General features: G+C 47.1%; 1 protein-coding gene and 2 long non-coding RNA genes across 3 annotated transcripts in view; 1 reads left to right on the top strand and 2 right to left on the bottom strand.

Annotated features, from left to right (window-relative positions):
- Positions 1 to 237: 237 nt before the first annotated feature.
- Positions 238 to 2,192, bottom strand: LOC132374315 (uncharacterized). Its single transcript, XR_009505636.1, has 2 exons — positions 2,057 to 2,192; positions 238 to 1,374 (listed from the first exon to the last, which is right to left on the bottom strand). It is a non-coding gene; the product is annotated as an uncharacterized LOC132374315 (long non-coding RNA).
- Positions 2,193 to 13,735: 11,543 nt separating this feature from the next.
- On the bottom strand, positions 13,736 to 19,769 carry LOC132374314 (uncharacterized). Its single transcript, XR_009505635.1, has 3 exons — positions 19,673 to 19,769; positions 14,072 to 14,248; positions 13,736 to 13,979 (listed from the first exon to the last, which is right to left on the bottom strand). It is a non-coding gene; the product is annotated as an uncharacterized LOC132374314 (long non-coding RNA).
- The window catches only part of TXNDC5 (thioredoxin domain containing 5), a 29,537-nt gene continuing 27,104 nt past the window's right edge, over positions 19,431 to 21,863 (top strand). Inside the window, exon 1 of the mRNA XM_059937881.1 lies at positions 19,431 to 19,743. Coding sequence (XP_059793864.1) covers positions 19,469 to 19,743 — 275 coding nt within the window. The 5' untranslated portion in view covers positions 19,431 to 19,468. The remainder of the gene's footprint in view (positions 19,744 to 21,863) is intronic.

Below are 21,863 nucleotides of genomic sequence, written 5' to 3'. Positions count from 1 at the left end.
TTCCCCAGCGTTCTGAGATGCGCTTTAAGGGCTACCACCCCTTTAGAATTAGGGCAAGCAGTAGTGAAGAGTCTTCCGAACCAGAGGGGGCGCTGTTGCATGCAGGCTGTCTCACCCAGATCTGGTGTTCCCAAATTCGTTACCTGAAACGGTAATGTTAAAGCCCCATTTCTTTTCCCCCTTTGGTGGTTGATATTAAAACACATTGGTTGTAAAGCCACGCAAAAAAGTAGTGGATAGTGAAGGAATATTTTATTAGTTAAGGAAATTTAATGTAAAAGAAGTTATTTGTAACTTCTCCTTGAATATAGGTAATTTATTTGCTTTTCTCTTTGAATATAGGTCCACAACCCTTCATTGTTCTGTTTTATTGTTTGAAATCCAAAGAGCTTTCAAAACAATTTTTAGAATAAGTTGGATTAAAACATAATTAAAATCATTTTTACCACTAAATCCTAAATGCACGAGACCAAGCCCTGAAAGTGAACAAATGGGAGCAGAGGAATTTTTTTTTCCCCCAAAGCCTCATTTGTGTCCAGGTGCCTTATGGTTCTGGTGCCATTTGTTCCTTTGAAATTGTACCTTTTTGATTTCTTTCCACTTTTATGATTACAGCATGTACAGCTCCATAATATGGATAGAAGAGCATTTCCAGAATCACATGTAAAGAAGGTGTGTGTCCTTTAATGGAAGAGAATTTGAGCATAGAAAAATGTGTCCAGCATTCCGTCAAACACAGGGGAGCACCTGCAGAATTCGCAGGCAGGAAGCACCCTCTTTCTGACCTTTGACAACTTTGGTCTATACGTGGCATGTTTGAGTTCTGGCAGCCTCACTGAAAAGTCCCTGTGATTAGCGGGATAGCAGAAGGACTAACGCACAATCGCACATGTACTCTAAAACTCGTAACTCCTCGCAGAGGGAGCGTTGATCATGGCTCTGGGGGAAGCTCATGGCTTGTTGTCCTGGTCCTAATTTCATGGTACTGACAGTTGCAAAACCAAAAAAGAACATGGAGAAGAGAATAACTGTTATGAAAATGTTTCCTCTCAAATCCACAGAACCTGTCAACTTCATTGGAGTTGTCTTCCTTCGAGCGTATGCCACCTTCTGGGCTGTCAAACTCCTAAGATTTGTGGGTGGCAAGATGATGTCATTTGTATTCAGCAGCTTGTAGTAATTTCCACTCCCAGCCTGCTCAAAGGTTGAGATTATTGCAGTTAATGGGATCCGAGCCTGCAGATGAAAGCTTCACTTTTCTTTTCCATGGAGATCACAATACTCTTCTCTTTAGCAGGATGACAATTGTGCTGTCACCAGCATTACATCAGTCTATCTCCCTTGAAATGGCATCATCGAAGCGTGGGAGCACAGCTGTGAAAACAAAACATATTTTACTGGGAGCTTGGTAAATCCTCAAGGCACAGATTAATTCATTTGCCTTTTTAAAGTAACATCGAAAATGTAATGTAAGAGAGATGGCTGCAACAGGTAGTCAGGAGCTCAGAAGGCCAGAGAGATCAGACCTGGGTGCAGTGGCCGGGCCCAGCTGATGGTGTTCGCATCACGGGTCTTGCCCCTGCATGCAGGCGAGGGTTCCACTGCGAGTTGGGGAGAAGTGATCCTCAGCAGCCCAGTAGAAACCGCCTACCCGCTATGCAAATTCATGCTTAGACCACAAAATGGGGGCCACTTACCCCACCGGGTTATCACCAGGTGGTAACCATAAGGGGGGATCACTGATGACTGCATATTCTGGAGACAACATTTACTGTGCTGCTATTGAAATCTGAAAAGCTGAGTACCCTTTACAACGAGTGATCCCAAATCTAGAGACATGTCACCGGATAAGTAGAACAAATGTGCAGGGATCGGATATTGTCACCTAGCTGTGCAAAGCAAAAGAGGTTCCTGGTGTTGGAAATAAGCTTCAGCTGACCAGCTGTTACGTTGATGGATGGGAGAGGATTAGAAATGGCTGAATGTGAATTGAAATGTGAACCAAAGGCAGGTTCACGTCCTTTATTCCACTGATGGCAAAAGCTGTCTAACTCACCGACAACGCCTGCTCCGTGGTCACATGGAAGCAGCGGCTTCACCCATACTGTTACCGAGTCCAAGCGCAGACTGCTCGCTGCACGACAGGCCAGTACATTGAGACACGAGTTTTTGGGGCCAGGAATGGCGACTTTATTCAGAAGCCAGCAGACTGAGACGATGGCGGACTAGTGTTCCAAAGAACCACCTTGCCCAGGTTTGATGCTAGTTTCTTTTAAATAACAAAGAGCGGGGAAGCGAGGAAGTAAAGTAAAAAAGGTGGTAAGTTGTTGCAGATACATCCTGGCTCCGGCCAGACGCCGGAGGGTATGTGGCAATTTCTTCTTTCCTGCAGCCACTCACAGGTGGACCTGGTCAGGCTGTTTGCTGAGAGCTAAGCGAAGGTATTCTAGCGTAATGCTCAGGCATGGGAGGCCTGAGCCTGGGAGGGTTCCAGGAGATGGGCCACTATGTATATTTTAAGTTATAGACAACATCCCTTTAGTGATTAACTTGTAGCAAAAGCAATAGAATACAAATGTCAAAGTAAAAGAAACAGATCCAGTATGGAGTCAGATTTGTTCTTCCCTATTAACAATACTTTGTGGGAAAAGGGCTCCTCCTGAGAACCCTGGGACGTGCCTGTATAGTCACAGATGGAGTGGGCTGTGAGCAGCGGGGGGTGCAGGCTGTCACCCTTCCCAGACAGCTGGCACCGTGGCTGGAGCTTTCTTAGTGACTTTGCTTGGTTTACCTCTCATGGGTCTCATATTTTGCTGTGTTAAGAAGCACAGAGAGGAAAATCAGAAAAGGAGCTGTGTCCCAAGGGGCAGAAGCCATCTAGGCAGCTGTCACTGTTCCCAGGATGCAGGTCTCCTTCCGAAACAGAAGGATATTCTAAGACTCAGTCTCACCCAGTGAAGGGAAGACTTGGATGGTGTTTGACTTTGCTCAGGCCGCCACAACAAAGGACCACAGACTGGGGGGGCTTAGACAGCAGAAGTTTGTTTTCTCGTAGTTCTGGAGGCTGGAAGTCCAAGATCAAGGTGCCAGCAGTGTTGGTGTCTTCTGAGGCGTCTCTCCCTGGTTTGCAGATGGTTGTCTTCTCCCTGTGTCCTCACATGGTCTGTCCTCTGTGTGCATCTGTCCTAATCTCTTCATCTTATAAGGATGCCAATTATATTAGATCAAGGCCAATCCATATGACCTCATTTAACTTAATTACCTCTTTAAAGTTCTCATTAACTTAAATACAATCACATTCCAAGGTACTGGGGATTAGAACTTTGACATATGAAGCAGAGGGGGCAGATTCAGCCCATAGATAACAAACAGCACCTGAGAGTCTGTGTCTCTCACCAGCTAAACCCAGGCACGCTTACTGGCCGGACAGGACGGGACGGCAGTGGTGTGACTAGGAAGGACGCCTCAAGGACCTCCCATTTGGACTTAGCTTTAGAGCTCTAGTGTCAAGTCCTGTCACTAGGCCTTTTTGTTTGCATTTAAAAAAACAGCTATTGTCTTATACAGGGACCAAATTTAGAGCTGCTTTGGAAACACTCTTTTCTAAGGAAAGAGTGGATTTCTTCCTTCACTTCTTCCAAAACAAGAAGGGTGTAGGGCATTTCTTAAAAATCCATATGAGTCCCTTGCTATTGTGTCTGTTTTGCAGAAAAAACACTTTGCCAGGAAGTCTTTGGCAGACAGCCCCGTAACTCAGAAATTCCAGGCTCCATGACAGATGTGAGCAGCTACCCTGGTGACGGGAGCTGCCCAACTGCACGTAGCAAGACAACGCCCCCAAGGTGCCCGGTGTCTTCCTTGATAGGAAAGGGAGGATACTGCTGTGGGTGTTGGGCTTTGGCTGGAAGAACAGGAATAGCACCACTATGTTCATGAAAAATGCAAAGGGAGTTTTAATGGAGCAGAAAAGTTACAGTTACATCACTGGGGTTTGCCCATCACGAATTACATTTGGTTTATTTTATATTACGTCTGCTACGTGTGTGGGGCTGTAGATTCTTCCATGTTTAGTAAAGTTGAGCAAGAAGGCACAAATGACTAAATACTAGATATTCAAAACCTAGTTTTTGGTGTTGGTCAAAAGGTTCACGGTTCTCCCATTACTTGTAAGCATGGAGACTGAAGACCTGATTTTGTTGCCTTAATGGAATCAGTTATTAAAGTGTCTTAAACTTTGGTCTTCTTTACACACAAGGATTTAAAAAAAAGAATAAAAAAATAGAAGATAATAACATATCTAGAAGAAATTAAATTTGGACTAAAGATCTTTAAAAGGAGATTTTTATTTCTATGGAGATATAATTTTACTAAAAATTTACAAAGAAGTAGATGAAAATGTACTTGTTAACACAAGTTTTTATCAACAACTTTAAAATTAATTTCATTGCCTTAAGTGTCAGAAATTTTGAGTCAAACAAAGGAAATTTGGACCTGCTTATTAAATGAAATAGATATACTGAATGAGGCATCATTCTTTGAAGAGGAATAAACTGATGCTAATTCTTTAGACATTTGAATGCACCAGCACTGAGAGGTTTTGTTCTTTTTTCACAGATGGGTGCTAATTCACTCTGAATTGGCATACATATAATAAATGTTACAATATTTCTAAATCAGCTTTTCATAAAATAAAATACAATAAAGGCTGAGGAATCTCTCATTGGACAGTGAGGGCATTAACTTTCACTTGAACTTCTCAATTCAAAGGAAACAAATTCATGAATAGATTCTCTTTAATCATGAAGGCAGTGTCTAATTTACAGTCTATTTATCTATGATGCAAAAGGGAATGAAAGTCATAATTTTTCAAGTTTAGAAAGTGCTTTTTAGGAAAACCATGTTGTTTAAAAGCAAAAGAAGGGGAAGAAAGCCCTGCTATAATCGCTACACCTAAAATAATTATGCTCTCATTAAAAAAAAAAAGTCCCAGGTTGCTATAGACTGAGTATTCATATCTCCCCAAATTTCATTTGTTGAGAGCCTAACTCCCAATGCGATGCTGCTATCAGGTGAGGCCTTTGGGTTCTGATTAGGTCATGAGGGTGGAGCCCTCATGAATGGGATTAGTGCCCTTATAAAAGAGACCCCAGAGAGCTCCCTTCCCCCTTCTGCCATGTGAGAACACATGGAAAAGACAGCTGTCTATGAACCAGGAAGCAGGCACTCCTCACCAGACACCAAATCTACTGACATCTTGATTTTGAACTTACCAGCCTCCAGAACTGGGAGAAATAAATTTCTCTTGTTTCTAAGCCACCCAGGCTCTGGTACTCTGTCACAGCAGCCTGAATGGACTACAAGAGGGACTTTCAGGTAAAGAGGCTTGGCTTTTGGATACAATTTATTTCTAAACACTCATCCGCCACCAGTTCCTAAAGAAATAATCTAAGAAGTATATAATTGGGGAAAGCGTCCATTTACACAGAAAGCTAAGGAATCAAATCATCAAAATGGCAGAAATAAACCCCTCCTGAAGGTATGGCATGGCCTTCTGGGGAGTAAGTGGGTAAAGTGCTGGCCCCCAGGAGTCACTGGGCTTGGAGGGCTGAGCTCTGGAGAGGAGGGGGGGCTGTGAGACTAACCTGGAAAGCGCCCTGTGAAGGCCGTGGGTGTGTGGACTGTGGGGCTTCCCCACTGACGGTGTCAGTGCAGGACTCAGAGATCTAGCCTGCTGTCATTAGTGGAGAGCTGTGGTTCCCTGCTCTGGAGAGGAAGTTTCCCAAAGTGCAAAGGTGATTGTAATTGTAGTGATAAGCAGCCTGGTGAAATTGGGCTGGAGACCCCAGGGGAAAAGGACCACTTCCTTGAACAAGAGGCTGCTGGCAGCATCCCAGCATGGTGGCCAACCTTTGCTGACACAGTAACAGCTGTTTAGAAAAATTGGCCTGAAGAGGCAGATTTTCATGGGAGTTCCAGCCATAAGCCTGGGGCCAGGCGAAGTGGCTTCTCTATAGATGAGGAGGAATTACAGAGACCAGACTCCATCATCCGCAGAGCGTGTGGCTCAGATGCTCTTTGCTACCCTCAGACTGGATCGCTGGATTAGCAACAGTCAGTAAGCCAGAATAAAACCAATGTGGTGTCTATGAAAAGATTCTTTATCATGAAATCCTACCAGGAAGATTCAGCGAAAGTGTACATTTCTGGAAAATATTTGTGGCAAAAAACCCCAATGAATTTCAGATACCATCTGCTCTTTACTCTCAATAATATTAAAAAATGCTCTGCATAAAATTAGATGAACTGTAAAATGACATGACAGTGGAAGATAATGTTGAGATGTAAGCAGCACTTAAAGGGAAATAAATGAGGTGTGAAGAAATGATTTAAAACTAAGCAGATAACATCAGTGTTTCAAAACGCATTAGAAGCAGTAAAGAGCAGACTCAACCCTGCCAAAAATTATTTCAGTAAATACAGAAGACAAGCTAGAAAAAATATATGTATATATAATGCAAAACAAAGAGAGGAAAAAACTGGGGGGATTTCATGGTCATACGTGGAGATCCAATATGCGGAAAACTGTATTTCTGAAGATGATACCAAGAACAGATGGAATAAAAACAATATTTAAACATATATAAAACTTCCTAAAGACTGAAATCTCCCAATTAAAATGGCCCACTGGGTACTAGGCAAAATGAAGAGATTCAAACACTTAACATACCCCGGTGAAAGTTCTGAAATTTATGTAAAAGTAAAGAACCCTATTAATGCCATGAGAGAAGATTATATACCAAAAAAAGAAAAAAGAAAGAAAAGAAAAAGGAAGGAAGAGAAAGAGAGAGAGAAAGAAAGAAAGAAAGAAAGAAAAAGAAAAAGAAAGAGAAAGAAAGAAAGGAGGAAGAAACAGAAAAAAGAAATACAAACTGGTCTCAGGATTTTTTTTTAATAATATAGATGCTAAAATCAATGACGCAGTCAATGTCTAGAGTTCTGAGGGAGAAACTTTGTGACCCAAAATTCCTTATGTCGCCACTCTGTCTGTCACCTGTCAAGAACAGAAGAACACATTTTCAGAGATTCAAGGGCTCATAAACCTGCAGTCCACGTGCAGCCCCTTTGCTACTCAAAGTGTGGCTCACAGTCAGCAGCGTCGTATCATCTGGGACCCTGCTGGGCAGCAGACGCTCTCCTCAGGCCCCACGTCAGACCTACTGAATCAGAATCTGCATTTTAACAAGACCTCCATGTAAGTTATATGCACGTTAAAGTTCGAGAAGTACTGCTCTAGTAAACCAAGTAATTAATCAAAATGTAAACTGCACCCCCTCCCCCAACAGTGAATCACAGTTGAGGACCACAGTGAACATTTAAATTAAGTACCATAGAATCAAATCTTAATGAGTGTATATCAAAAGTCTACATATACATTTATGTAACATAAAATAATAACCTGAAAATAAATGTCTAAAATCTAGTATAAATAGGGAAGGAGAATAGGTGACAGAAAATAAAAAGCCTATTGCATCATATGGTTCAGCAACATTTAATAAAATTCTTAACCTTTGGGATGTTTTATCCTTGGAATTGGTAAACAAGTATGTATATGTATGTGTGTGTGTATGTGTGTGTGTGTGTATATATATATATATATACTTTTTTTTTCAAATATGTTAAAGACAAATGATACCCAAACTATAAACTAGCTTTAAACAAACAGAGGGCAAAAATTTACATAATGTAAAAGAAAAAAAATCAGAACATATTCTTTGTGAAAATAAATGTAAATGGGATAAACTCCCCTATTCAAAAAAGTAGGCAGATTTCTGTCAGTGAAAATAGCTTTATTACTTATCTTCAAATCAAAGAAAATATAAAGTACAGAGCGGGCACAAAAACTCTCCTGAGCTCCCATTATACACAAATAATCATTATAAATGTTCTGATGATCATTTTTCCAGGAAACAAATCCATTTGGTTTTTACAAATGGGACAATACGATGCATGTAGTTTTTAAAACTGCCCATTAAATATGATATGTCTAGGTGTATTTGTAGTTGTTATTTGTTTGTTTGTTTCATACTTTCATGCTTAGGTTTCTCTGGATCTGTGGTTTGATGTATTTCATTCATTTTGAAAATTTCATTTAAAATATTTTTTTCTGCATAGTTATCTCTCTCAATGGGGAACTAATTACCCATTGTTACTTCTTTTTCCAGCTCTCAAAGCTCTGTTATGTTTTTATTTTTCACTCTTTTTTTTGTGTGTGTTTCAGTTTGGGTAATTTCTATTAACGTATTTTCAAGTTTATTGATTCTTTTCTCAGCTCTCAAGTCTGCTGAAGAGCCTGTTGAAGGCATTTTTCATCTACAGTACCACAGTTTTCTTTCCCCTAATATTTCCATTTAACTTTCTCTTCTCGCTCCCACTCCTCTGCTGAAGTTTCCCATCTCTTTATGCATGTTATATGCTTTTTTCCCCTAAGTGTCTAACATATGAATTATAGTTATTTTAAATTCCTTGTCTGATAGCTCCAATACACGGGTTACCTCTGAATCTGGTTGTGTTGATTGCTTTGTCTCTTGACTTTGGTTTTGCTTTTTTTAAAAATTTTGTTTTGTGTGTATGCCTTTAATATTTGATTGAACGTTAGACATCATGTATAGACCAATCGGCACTGAGGTAAATAGTATTTACACATGTAAGTGGGCATGCCTCTTCGGTTAGACCTTCAGTGTGGGTGTTGAGTAAATACGTTAAGGAGTTGAAGTGGGTTTGAGTTTTCTGGTTGTTATGGTTCCCTTCCATGAAAACTGGCTTCAATTCCTCTAGCATAAGCTTGTGCTTAGGGGCTGGGGTTCCAGAGGGTCTTTCTCAATGTTCCTGCTCTACCCTCAACCTCCAGTCTTCCCTGTGTACCTGTGCCAAAGAGGGGAAGGTCTCTCTTCATGCTCCTGCCCCCTTTCCAGAAGTAGACCGTTCTTGCGTATCACTTGGTGCTTGCTAGCCCTGTGGTGGGGATAGGGAAGGTTGTCCTGGTCCAGCTTCAATCTTAGGCTGATCCTCTCTGCCTGGGTCTTAGGGGTGGGGCTTTCACAGCAATCCCGCTCCTTTTCCCATGATAGCCAAACTGCCTTGTATCTGTGGTGAGTCTTGCATGGGGTAGTTCCCTGCCCCTGCCCTGGATGGAGGAGACTTCTATTCAGTCCCGAACCAAGAATTGTTTCCTGCTCCTTCTCCAGGGGTAAAGGATGTTCCTTTTTTTTCTTTTTCCTTTTTTTTTTTTTTTTTTAACTTTTCCCCAGCCGCCCCAGCTTACCAGTGTCCCAGCAAACTAAAACTTTTTTTTGTTTTTTAATAGGGGAGTAGGGTCCAATCAGAGTTTTGTGCCTTTCCTATAAAAGCAGCCACTCCCATTTTCAAGGTCTACACAATCAAAGGAGTTTCTCTTGGTCTCCTGCTCTGCTCCTGATCTTTCTTGTGAGCATTCAGTGGAGGTCCCTGTAAAAGACCCTGAATGTGAGTGCAAACTCCCTCTGTGTCTGTGCTCTCAGGGGTTCTGTACTCTACTGCTAGCCCACACTTGGCCCTATGCAACCCATTTTAAAATCTAGCTGAATTCTTCTTACTCATGTGTATGGTCCCAGCATCTCTTCCTCCTGTGCTCTGCCGTACATGAGTCAGTACTTGTGTCCCATTTTTCCTTGGAGGGGCCTGACTTTCCTTGCATTTAAGGATACTTTTTTTGCGCTGTGGCCTCGGCTCTCTGATAAGTTCATGAAAGTTAAAATGTTGCCATTTTTCTGGATTTTTTTTCCCCACTGTTAGAGTGAGGCAATACTTCCTCCTGCTTTCCCCGTCTGAGGTGGAATCAGGCATGGTTTGAAATGCTTTACAAGTAATAACTCGTCACTTTCTTTCAACAAATCTATAAGGTAGATATTATTATAGTCCGCATTGAACAGATGAAGGAACTTAAGCACAGACATTTAAATTATCCAAAATCACATAGCCAGAAGGGCGAGAACTGAAATTCAAACTTAAGCAGTCCGATGCGGAGGCTGCACCATTCACCACTAAAATGCAACTGCCGTGCATATTGTAAATGGTCTGAATATACCATTTTTTAAAACCCAGTCCTCTCCTAAGGGATATTGGGTTGTTTCCGATAGTTTTCTATTATAAACAATGCTGCAGTTAACTTGTGAAGTTATCTCCCAAAGATAAGGCCCTCAACCTGTTGCTGGGTCAAGGGGTATGCATGTACTTATTTAAATTTAAAATACCTATTGTCAAATTGCAATAATTTCATTCATTAAAATTAAATTTAAAGTTTTTTTCAATTACAGAGTATAAAAGTGATATAACTTTTTTAATAACGTGCTTACTGAAAAAAAATTCAGATGAAAAATATTATATATATATACACCCACATACTTATGTATATATGTATTCACACACAGAGCTCACTCCAGTCCTACACCAATCCCACTCCTTTCTTGTACCTACCACTATCACAGTGTAGTATATATAGCGGTAGAATTTTGAAAAGCAGAGAGAGCATTTCATTCGGAAAGCATAGGATGAGCAACATCTGGCCGGGGCAATCAGGAAACCAGCCTTTCTGGAGCAGAGTTACACAGTATAAGAAACAAGTTTGCGAAAGCAGAGGGAGCTATGAAAGCCGTGCAGGGGATTTGTGATTCGATGTAATAAGAAATAATAGAGCTGTTCTTTCTTGGGGGCAAAGAAGTGACATACTAAACCTGTTATCTCAAGATGATCTTGGCAAAAGTAGTTGCACATGGTTTGGATGGGAATACATGGAACTGGTCATAATAGCCAAGATACTAGAAAGACAATCCAGGCAGGAAGCGGTGGTGGCCTGAGCTAGGAGGCGTGGAATATGACTTGCCGATAAACTGACACGTGACCTACTGGAACCTATCAACTTATCAAAGATGTAACGGACTTGTGCATTAGAGGTAGACGTGACTATTACAACTTCGTAGGATAACTGTTTGATTAATTTAGCCTGCTTCAATTCCATAGTCAAGTACTGTCATTTCTCCCCTACATACGCTCTCACTCTGCTGCCTCATTTCTTTGCTCCCTCCCTTGGCGAAACCCAACTCCTCGTCTGCTCTGTGGCTGCTCCGCACAGGGGAACAGACCTGGAGGAAGCCCAGGTGCGTCCCATTGGCTTCAGGTGGGTGCCCAGGCCAGCAGGCAGTCATGCCAAACCGCGCTGGTCCGTCACTCTCCCCTGCTTTTCTAGACCTCAGACTTCCTCTTCCCTCTCCAAACTCCAGTACTTCTTCCTCCATCTTCAGCCTCAGCTCACGATACTGGCTCCCATTACGGTGACAAAATGGAAGCCACCAGAAGAGAACAGATACAAGGGAGGGGGGAGGGGCGGTGGTGGTGGGATGCATTGGGAGACTAGGACTGACATGTAGACACTAATATGTATAAAATGGATAACTAATAAGAACCTGCTGTATAGAAAAATAAAATAAAATTTAATTCTCTCCAAAAAAAAAAAAAAGAGAACAGATACAAGCTCTCACCACCAAGCACGCCCACGCACCTCTCCAGATCAGTGTTCACCCCCTGTGCAGCCCTTCTCTTCTTACAGACAACGGTTCGTACTCCTTGGGCCAGCCAACCTCTCCTCCTGTGCACCTAGTAACATCCCCCCACACTCACTCAGGGACACTGCCCCCCAAATTCTCCCTTCTCTCTCCTACAGCATCAATGTTGCCTTCTTTTCTGGATCGTCCCCATCAGCTTAGAAACAGGCTGATTCTTCTTTCAGGTTAAAAAAATCAAAACCCTCTTGGCCGCATTCTCCCCTCCAGCTACCGTGTGTGCCTTTCCTTTTCTTTACAAGAGAAGTTTTTGAACGTGCTGTTTGCACCCATTGTCCCCGTTTCCTCCCTTCCCGACCCCTCGAAGCCACTCCAACCAGACTTTGCTGCCACCTCTCCGCCCAGACTACCACGCTCAAGGCCCCCGGTGACGTACACACTGCCAAATCCAGGGGTAAGCGTGCATTCTCATCACACCTGACCTATCAGTAGGAGGACCTGTCACTTGTCATCCGAACTGGGGCACATTTGAGAGTGAATAGGGTTGTAGCAATGATTAAACCCAGTCCAGCAGTATCAGCTGGGATGGTCCAGGGCAAACCAAGACAAGTCAGCAGATACGAAGCAGCTGCTCGCTCCCTCCTCTTTGCTCCTGGCCTTCAGGCCAACAGTTAGCAGGCTGTCCTCCTGCCTTCCCGGCTGCTCCTTGTCTGTCTCTTTTTCCTGTTCCTCCTCATTGGCTGGTCTTCTTAACAGTGAGGTGCCACAGGGCTCAGCCTGCTCTCAGACCCTCTGCTCTTCTCTATACTCGCTCCCATGGTGACTAATCCCATCTCAGGGCTGTAAGTACCATCTTACATGCTGATGACTCTCAATTTTATCTCTGGCCCCATCTCTCCCCTGAACCTGCATATCCAGCTGCCTAGCCTATGTATCTGCTGACTTCTCCAATGCAATATGTTCACTGTTGAGTGACTTTTTCCTCCCAATCCTGTTTCCCATTGAAGTGAATGACACCTCAACCCTCCCAGTTGCTTTGTCTAAAAATCTCAGTCATCCACCACTCCCGTCTTTCTCTCACAGCCCTCCTCTGCTCAACAAGAAAATCCTGCTGGCATTTACACCAAAACAGATCTAGAATCTGACTACTTCTCATCACCCTCCGGCCTCCACCCTGGTGTGAGTCACCAGCATCTCCAGCTGGGATTGTTGTAACAGCTCCCTAACTGGTCTGCGTATGTCCGCCCTCGCCCCCTTTCCATTCCTCAGCCCAGCTCTCAGAGCAACGCTGTGTGCAGAGGAAGTCAGAGCATGTTGTGTTCCTGCTGAAAGCCCTTCTCACTGATGAAAGCCAGTGTTCTCTCACACCAGTCAGAACGGCCATCATCAAAAAGTCTACAAATAACAAATGCTGGAGAGGGTGTGGAGAGAAGGGAACCATCCTGCACTGTTGGTGGGAATGTAAATTGGTGCAACCACTATGGAGAACAGTATGGAGGTTCCTCAAAAAACTAAAAATAGAGCTACCATAGGATCCTGCAATCCCACTCCTGGGCATACATCCGGAAAAGATGAAAACTCTAACTTGAAAAGGTACATGAACCCCAACGTTCACTGCAGCACCATTCACAATAGCCAAGAAATAGAAGCAACCTAAGTGTCCATCGACAGATGAATGGATAGAGATTTGGTATATTTATATAGTGGAATACTACTCAGCCATAAAAAAAGAATGAAATAATGCCATCTGCAGCAACATGGATGGGCCTAGAGATGATCATACTAAGTGAAGTAAGTCAGACAGAGAAAGACAAATATCATATGATATCACTTATATGTGGTATCTTAAAAAAAAATGATAAAAATGAACTTATTTACAGAACAGAGACGGATTCACAGACTTAAAAAACAAACTATGGCTACCAAAGGGGAAAGGTGGGGGAAGGGATAAATTAGGAGTTGGGGGTTAGAAGATACAAACTAGCAGATACAAACTACTATATGTAAAATATCAATAGATAAACAACAAGGACATACTGTGTAGCACAGGGAACTATATTCAGTACCTTGTAATAACCTAAAATGGAAAAGAATCTGACATTATATATATGAAACTGAGTCACTTTGCTGTACACCTGAAACAGTGTAAATCAACCATACTTTAATTAAAAAAGGAATGATTAAAAAAAAAAAAAAGCCAACGTTCTCATTTTCACTTGCCTCACTCTTTGCCCAGGACCTTCAGTCTTTTTCTTTGGACTTTCTCTGTTGAGAGCAATCCTTCAGCTCTGCCCTCTTCCTCAACACTCACATCTGAACCATCACAAAAGCTCCTTGAGAAAACTACGGTTTCTCTTCTTCTTTAGATGCACCTTGCAGGATGTTCTGACCAACAGTTAGAACAAGAGGATGTCAGTGCTTTCAGTACCTGCCTAAAAGTAGCATTTGTAGCCCAATAATAATAACTCAGGATGCACCTGTTAGAGGGGTTCAAATGGTGGCATTTCAGTTTCCATATTAAGAGAATGTTCTGTGGGGTCCTCTTCCCAAAGTGGCAACACATTGGGGGTTCATTTCACTCTCAGCAGGTGGAAGACAGAAACTGTAGTTTTCCGCTGTCAGCAGCAATTCCTCCCACTGGAGCTCTTGGAAGGCTGCAGATTTACAGGAAGAGGGCAGTGTATCAACACTATTTGTTAATGGTGGTAACACTGACTCCCCTGCCTGTTGTCTTATTTGTTTGGGACCAGGCTATGATTGTGAGGATTCTTTCTCAAGGAAGCCATCATCTGAGGGAAAACAAATGGGAATTTCGTTCATTCATTCAACAAACATGTATTAAGTGCCTGCACCAGACATCGTGTTCACATCTCACCCCATAGAGACTAGAGGGGAAACCTGACACTACACAAAAAACTACACAAACACATAGTTACCGTTCTGTTCGGGGATCCAGAGAGAAAGGACAGATATTAGGAGAGCGTAGTAGAGGTGAGGGCTAACCCCTGAAAAAAGTCTCCCCGGAGATAACTGTATTTTCTTCGTTGTTATAAAAATTCAGTTTCCCCACTCTTAGGCTTTCTTGAGCTAGAAGGCAGGCTGCTCAGAGGTGGGGATCTAAGTAGGGGAGCTCCTGGCTGCTGCCCTGTCACGTGGCATGTACGTTCCAAGCGGGGCCTGGGAATTCAGAGGAAGGACCGAGCACAGCCAGCCGGGGATACTGGGTCGTGCAAGAAAGGCAGGCCTGTGACGGGCTCAGAGAAGAGGAGAGTCATTCCAGGCAGAGGGAGCTTGAAGTCGGTCTGGAAAAAGAGTACATTATTTAGTCTTAGTGGAGCCTGGGAGAGAGAGATGGGTGGAAAGAGGTAGAAAGATGGGCTCTACGTGCCAGGCGTGTGGGTTTCAGGGAGAAGAGAGTGGTGAACGTGACGGATATAGCCGTAAAGCTTACTGATGGAGAAGAGGGCCAGGCAACCAAGTGAACACATAAATCCGCAACAAAATGACATCAAACTGTGAAAAGGGCCACGTGGGAACTAAACTCGGAGGTGGTGGAGAGAGTGCGGTAAGCAGAGGGCAGTGGCTCCAGAGGGATGCTCGGGGTGGGCGGGGAGGTGTCCCCCCCCCCCCCGGAGGTGATCTGGGGTCAAGAGACCTGAGTGCACCACGAGGCCAGTCAACCAGAAAAGATGACAGAGGGACCAAGCTCGAGCCTTGCAAGTGCGGAGGCAGGAAGTGTCGGAGGGGATTAGGAATAATCCAACAGCTAGAAGCCGGGGCAGCAGAGGGCACGGGGTACTGGATGAGATGGCATCTTTCCTGAAGGCCCTTGAAAGCCGAAGCAAAGAGTTGGGATTTTATTCTAAGAGAAAAGGAAGCCACTGAAGGGAATTAAGTGAAAGAGTAGTATGATTCATTTGTAGAAGCTGTGTGGACAGATTGGAGGGACTCTGGAACCTAACGATCCGGAGACTCCCGTAGATGAGATAAGGGCCGTGGGGTAGTGGGGAGGGGGAGGTCGACTGGAGCTGTGTTTCAGAAATGGAAATGACAAGCCTACTGATGTGACCTGGGGGCTGCAGTGGGGCTGAGACCAGCAATAGGAAAACGGGAGCAACGTGTGCAAACTGGGTTTCTGGTTTGAGCCAACAGCAGGGAAGTACCGTTTTCTGAAGAAAGTTTGGAGAAACTCTGGAGAAACCGAAGGCCAAGTGCATTACGGGGAATCCCACGTGTGGGGTTTGGGCTCAGCCTGTAAGATAGGCTGGTGGTGAGATCAAATAGACAGTGAGCGCTCAGAGAAAGGTCTCGGCTCGTAACAGAAATGTTGGTGTCATCGGCTTGCAGGTGTGTCTCTCGCCAGGCCTGTGAATGAGATCAGCTAGGGAGTGAGTGGAGAGAGAGGACAGGACAAGTGGGCTGGAGGCTGAGAAGCTGGCATCTTGGGGCTGGGCTGAGGGGCTTGAGGAGAGATGCATGGGGCGGGAGGTGCAGCAGGGATGTGTTGGTCCAGATGTGGATCCAGACACAGCCAGTGCTGGTTGTCCGGAAGCTGCCAGGAAGCCCAGTAAGATGAAAGAGCATAGGCTTCCTCGGATTTGCCAGCGTGGACATCTTTGGTGACTTTGGTGTATGGTGGGTGTGGAAGCCAGGGGGGCATGGGCTGAAAAATGAACTTACAGTGATGTGTGGATAGTTCTGGAAAGATTTTGCTATGAAGGAAAACTAAGGAATTGGGATAGTAGCTGGGGGGTCATGAGGGCAAGGGATGTTTTCTACTTTTAAGTTAGGAAACACTTAAGTATGTTTAGCCGTGGGTGGGAATGATGCAACAGAGAGGGAGTGGTTGGTAATTAACGCAGGCAAGAGAAGACTGCTGTGGGGCCAAGGCGGGAGCAGGTGAGGGGGGTGGGTGCCGGGTTTTTGGCTGCTCTAACAAACTACCATGAACCTGGGGGCATAAAACAACACACGCTTCTCCTCTTACAGCCTGGAGGTCAGAAGTCCAAATCAGTGTCACTGGACTAAAGTCAAATTGTCAGTAGGGTCAAAGGTCGCTCTGGAGGCTCTAGGGGACACTCTGTTTCTTGCTTTTCCGGCTTCTAGAGCTGATTCCTTCGTTCATTGCCGCTCCCTCCATCTTCAAAGCCAGCAGGGGAGGGTCTTCGAATCTGTCTCTGCTCTGGTCACATCATCTACTCCTCTGTCTGCAAATCTGTCTCTGCTCTGGTCAAGTTTCCCTCTGCCTCTCTCCTGTGATTACATTTCGGGCCAACCTAGGTATTCCAGAATAACCTCCCCACCTCAAGATCCTTATTAATTACACCTGCAAAGTCTCGTTTGTCCTATAAGGTAACACTCAGCCAACATGTATGGGCTGCGGAGCGCTGCGGAGGACTGGCCTTGGCTCGGAGCGGGGAGACTTCCTTCCTTCTTGTAACGAGAGGGAAAAAGGGAAAGGGACCCGTGCAGGACTGTGTAGATTTGGTGGTGCAAAGATGAGGGAGTTCCTGCTTTTGGCTTCAATTTTCTGCAAGAAGTATTGACAGCTGAGAGGAATGGCGACTGAAGGAGGGTGGACAGGGGAGCGGAGGGGGTAGAGGTCTGGAAGTATTGCACGGAGTGGGAAACTTAACCACCTCTCAGGCCTGGCCAGGTGTTAAGTATAGGACGAGAATCTATGGGATCTAATCAGGAGGCGGGGAAAACAAAGCGGCCGGCTGGCTTCTCAGGAGACTGTGAGAAGGGGGTCGGGATGGAGAACGAGGGGACCCTGGGTGAGTGAACTCTAAGTACCGGAGGGGTTGGGCGGAGTGGGATATCTCTAATGCAGATTTTGGGGACAGTGCAGATTTAGGTGATGACAAGTTCTGGGGTTTCCCTTGGGGAGGGAGTCACTGGGGGACAGAGAGATGGGTCATCCACCTGGATGCTGAAGAAAACAGAGTGGGAAACAACCACCTCTCAGGCCTGATGAGAGACCCTGGCCAGGTGTTAAGTATAGAGTGAGAATGAAAACAGGAAAGAGGTGGCCAGGAATACTGTGAGACAGGAACCAAAATCTTCAGTGAACGGGGAGTGGGGAGCGACCCGGAAGAAGTTAGATGCTAGAAGTGGGTGGATGACCGGAACCGGAAGAGCAGTGGGTGCCCTGTTCAATGGCATCCGTGGAAAGGGAGCTGGTGGTTTGCTGGAGGAAGGAGGAGAGAGGGTGTGGAAGGAGCGATGCGAGCAAGGAAGCCCAGCTTTTCTTCCCAACTCGGAGGGAGTCAAGGTGTGAAAGGCAAATATCTAACACTTGCGAGGGCTCCCGTGTTTCCATGTTTGTATTAAGATAAGGAAAGTAGCTGATACGCTAAGAATGTGTGCTAATGCTTTGGTGGAAGAGTTGGGAGGTCTGAGGTTGGAGGCACATTGGGATGGGAGTCTGGCTAATACTGGATTTTTGGAGAGGATCCCTGGGCTTCCAGTGGTGAGTGAGTTTCACGGGACAGAGCACGTGGAATCACATAGCTAAGGGCCTTGAGCGGCAGTCTGGGGACTCTGTGTTTTACCCTGTAGGTGGGGGCTGGGGGAGGGTGTTCACAGCAAACTGTCATGGTCAAAGGCAGGCTTTGGGAAAGTGAACTTTCCAGCCTCGTGAATGAAAGAGGCCGTTAGAAGGCTACTGCACAGGCCAGGATTAAGGTCTGATCAGGGTATGAGCACTGAGAATGGTGGAAAGAAATGGTATTTGGCTTGAATTGTTGGAGATAAGGGAAAGGAGGGAGTAATTGGGAGACGATTCCCATGTGTTGAGTGTAACTGGTTGGGAGAATCGGTTTTGAGGGGAAATTGATGACTTGGTATTTGGCAAACCTTGGTTGAAGGGTGAGTAGTGGCCGGAGCAGTGTAATGACAGGTGAATCACTGGGCGCTTCCCCTGCCGTGCCAGCAGTCACTGCCTGGGATTTCCCAGACTGAGGATAAATCAGGGACAAGCAGGATCCCAGGAAGCCACCCAATGAGTCTCCTGATTTAGCTTCCGATTCCTAGGGCGGGGCCTAACCTTCAATTACCACGTGCAATCAGGCGAGCGCCTGCAGATGTGAACTGTGAGGTGCCCGATTCACACGATTCACAGCCGGGGAAGCCTCGCAGTCTTTCCACGGGAGGCGCGTCTTTATAGCCTTGATGCAGTTGGGGAGTTAGGGCGCCACAGGACGCCAGCCAGGCCTCTTTGGAGGAGGAGCCCTGCGGGATTAGTGTCTAAGAGGCGCTTTGAGCTTTTCTCCTTCTCACCCTCAAGGTAAGGCAGGGCAGGGCACACCCGCAAGGGTTTCTCTTGTTAAGCGGGTTTTCATCACGTCCCTGAGCTCAGGCCCAGAATCACAGTTGAGGTCCAGCCAAGAATTTGACTCATTCAGGTGTAAACCCCGCCCATTCTGCTCAGTTTCCTGAATTCTGCTGACAGCAGCTCTTTCCTCCTTTTGCCTGAAATCCCAGGGGTCTTTGTGTACGTTGAGATGAACCGAGGCTGACATCCCCCTCTGTGGCCTCCCGGCGCTCCAACACTCAGCCCCGCTCCAGGCCAGAGCGGGCAGAGCCTGGGTTTGGGGAGGCGCAGCGCCCCGCGGGAGTAACCCAAGCCGTCCCGGGAAGTGCTGGAGGCCGGGCACGGAAGGCTGTCGGGGGCCCGGACCCCCCCCTTCCGCGGGCTCCCAGCCAGCACTCCGTGCGCGCGCGGGCCCAGCCTCCGCCGGGGCGCGGGCGCGCGCCGGGAGGGGCGGGGCGAGGGCGGGGCCTCTCCGGGGCGGGGGGCGGGGGGCGGGGGGCGGGGCGGGCGGCGCGGAGGTAACCGGCGGCCGCGGCGAGAGCGCGCCCAGCCAGCCGTGATGTCTGCGCGCGCTGGAAGCCTCCTCCCGCCGCGGCCCCGGGCCCTGGCGCCGGCCGCGCCTCTGCTGCTGTTGCTGCTGTTGCTGCTGCTGCTGGACGCCGGCGGCGGGCGCGGGGGCGCCTGGGCCCAGGAGCCGGGGGCGGCGGCGGACGGGCTCCCCGCGGCCGACGGCGGGGACGGGGAGGACCCGCACGCCAAGTACCTGTACACGGCCGACATGTTCACGCACGGCATCCACAGCGCCGCGCACTTCGTCATGTTCTTCGCGCCCTGGTAACTGGCCGCACCGCCCGCCTCGGGCTCCGCGGGCGCTGGTCGGGCCCGGGCCCCGCGGGGGGCGCGGGGCCGCGGCCTGGGGGCGCCCGGCGAGGGGCTGAGGGTCTTCCGGGCCGGGGGGCGGCACGCGCCGGGCGCTCGCGGCTGACGTGGCGCGAGGGCCGGGGTGGAGCAGGAGGGGGCGGTCCCCGAGGGCCGAGCCGGAAAAGGCCGCGGCTCCGGCTCCCGCGCCCCCTCCTCCGATCCGCGCACCGGGGGAGGGGAAGGGGTCGTCGCCCTTCGGGGCCTCTGGGAGCTCAGAACCCGTCCGTCCCCCGGCCCCAAACTTCTGCGCCGGCCGCAGGCAGCGGCCTGCGGTGCGCCGGGACCCGGAGGCCACGTGCGGTCGCCCCGGCGACCAGGCGCCCGGCGTGCACACTTGGACTTCGGAGGCGATTCGCTCGCCGCACGGCAGACCTCCGGCCTGCGGATTTAATTGAAACACAGGGACTCACAAGGCGTGATTTCCCACCCTGCGGGAAGCGGTGGCCCAGGCAGAAGAGGGTTCCTGCGCTCCCCCGGGGGGTGGAGAGCAGTGCGGGTTCTGGGGGCCCGTCCGCAGCCCCGGGGCGGTGGGGAGCTGTGCTCGCGGTGACGGGAGCCACTGGCCCCGGACCCAAGGCCGTCCTCTGGCACCTGCTCCTCTCTGCTCTCTTGGGGCCTGGTCGTCTGCAAAGTGTGAGGTGGGAAAAGTCACTACGTTGAGCAGCCGGTCCCCCTCGCCGTGGTTCTCGGCGGTGGTGGGGGGGGCTTTGGTGTGGCCTCGGTGCCAAACCCAGAGACACCTGCCCTGTGGGTTGTCCTACAGAAAGCCTTCCCGTCATTCGCAGGGGCACAGGGACTGAGTGCCTTCCTCCTAGGGCCTAGATGCCCGCTGAAGGGGGTCATCCGTGGGCGGAGCAGACAGCCAGTCTTCGGGCCCAAGGCCCTTTGCAGGCTTTACTGCAGAATTTGGCAATCTCCCCCAGAGCGGAGGAGGCTCCTTGAGATGTGGGAAGGGGATGCAGGAAAGAATAGGGAGAAGATGCCCAAGAAAAACGGCCTGTTCAGAAAATGTGCTGGTGGAAGTTGGAGGAAACTTTTTGTCTTCCTCCCCATGTTCAGATGACGACTGTATTTCAGTTCATTTGGAGTTAAATCAGCACTTTTGGTCTGGGTCAGAGCTGTCCCATAGATAAATTGTGTTTCCAGTTCCCAAGAACCAAGAGTTGAATTTTTAGAACTACCAGTGGTATAGAAAATACTTTGTAGTGTAAAATAATGGATATCGATAGTTACTTTGTGAAGGGTATTCTCAGAGTAGCTATTCCAATTAAATACACTGCTTAAGTGAAGCCTATTTTTGTGGAATAAATCTGCCCATGGATTTTTTTCCTTATATTTTAAAGAAAAACTGACATGTAGACATCGTAGGTCCGTGCAGTGCCAGTGGAGTTTTAATTTTGGAGTCTCTGTAATACTCACCTGCTAGTCCTGGGCTGAGTGAGGGAGAGGACCGGGCACTTGGTATTAGGTACATTCCTTAAAGTAATGTAGTGTTTCATTGTGTGTGGCTTATAGACTTTTAGGTGGATGCTCCCAGAAAAAGTAACTTTTAAAGTTTTTGTTTGCTTCTTAATAGTCTACTGTGAAATGTTTAAATAGAGATGTGTGGGTTTCTATGACAACATTTAAAAGTTAGACTTTAAGAGCAGATTGGAGCTCAGATGGAATACACTGTGGGCTGCCCCTCCTCTTTCCATTTCAGTTTCTGGAATGTTGGGAGCCCACGTGTGATTTGGGGGCAGGAGCTAAAGAAAACATTGATCTGTGTGTATTTGCTCTGACCTGGGCAGAGGCAGGGTTGTCCTACTGCTGTAGATCTTGTGCCAGCATCAGGCCATAGCTTCTCTATGGCCAGTTTTCAGGTCACATTGAATCTGGTGACAATGAGGTCAAGGTTGGAGCCGACTCCTCGAAAGGACCAGGTGGCTTTGCTCTGTTACGTGACCGCAAACTGCCTCTGAATGCAGCTGCTGGCTCAGAGGTTCGTGCTGTAGCCCCAGGGGTCCAAACCCAGAAGTGCCAACTGCACGGCA

This window comes from Balaenoptera ricei, chromosome 11 (genome assembly GCF_028023285.1).
Source record: "Balaenoptera ricei isolate mBalRic1 chromosome 11, mBalRic1.hap2, whole genome shotgun sequence".
Taxonomy (NCBI): Eukaryota; Metazoa; Chordata; class Mammalia; order Artiodactyla; family Balaenopteridae; genus Balaenoptera; species Balaenoptera ricei.
This window is presented reverse-complemented; position numbering and strand designations above follow the sequence as displayed.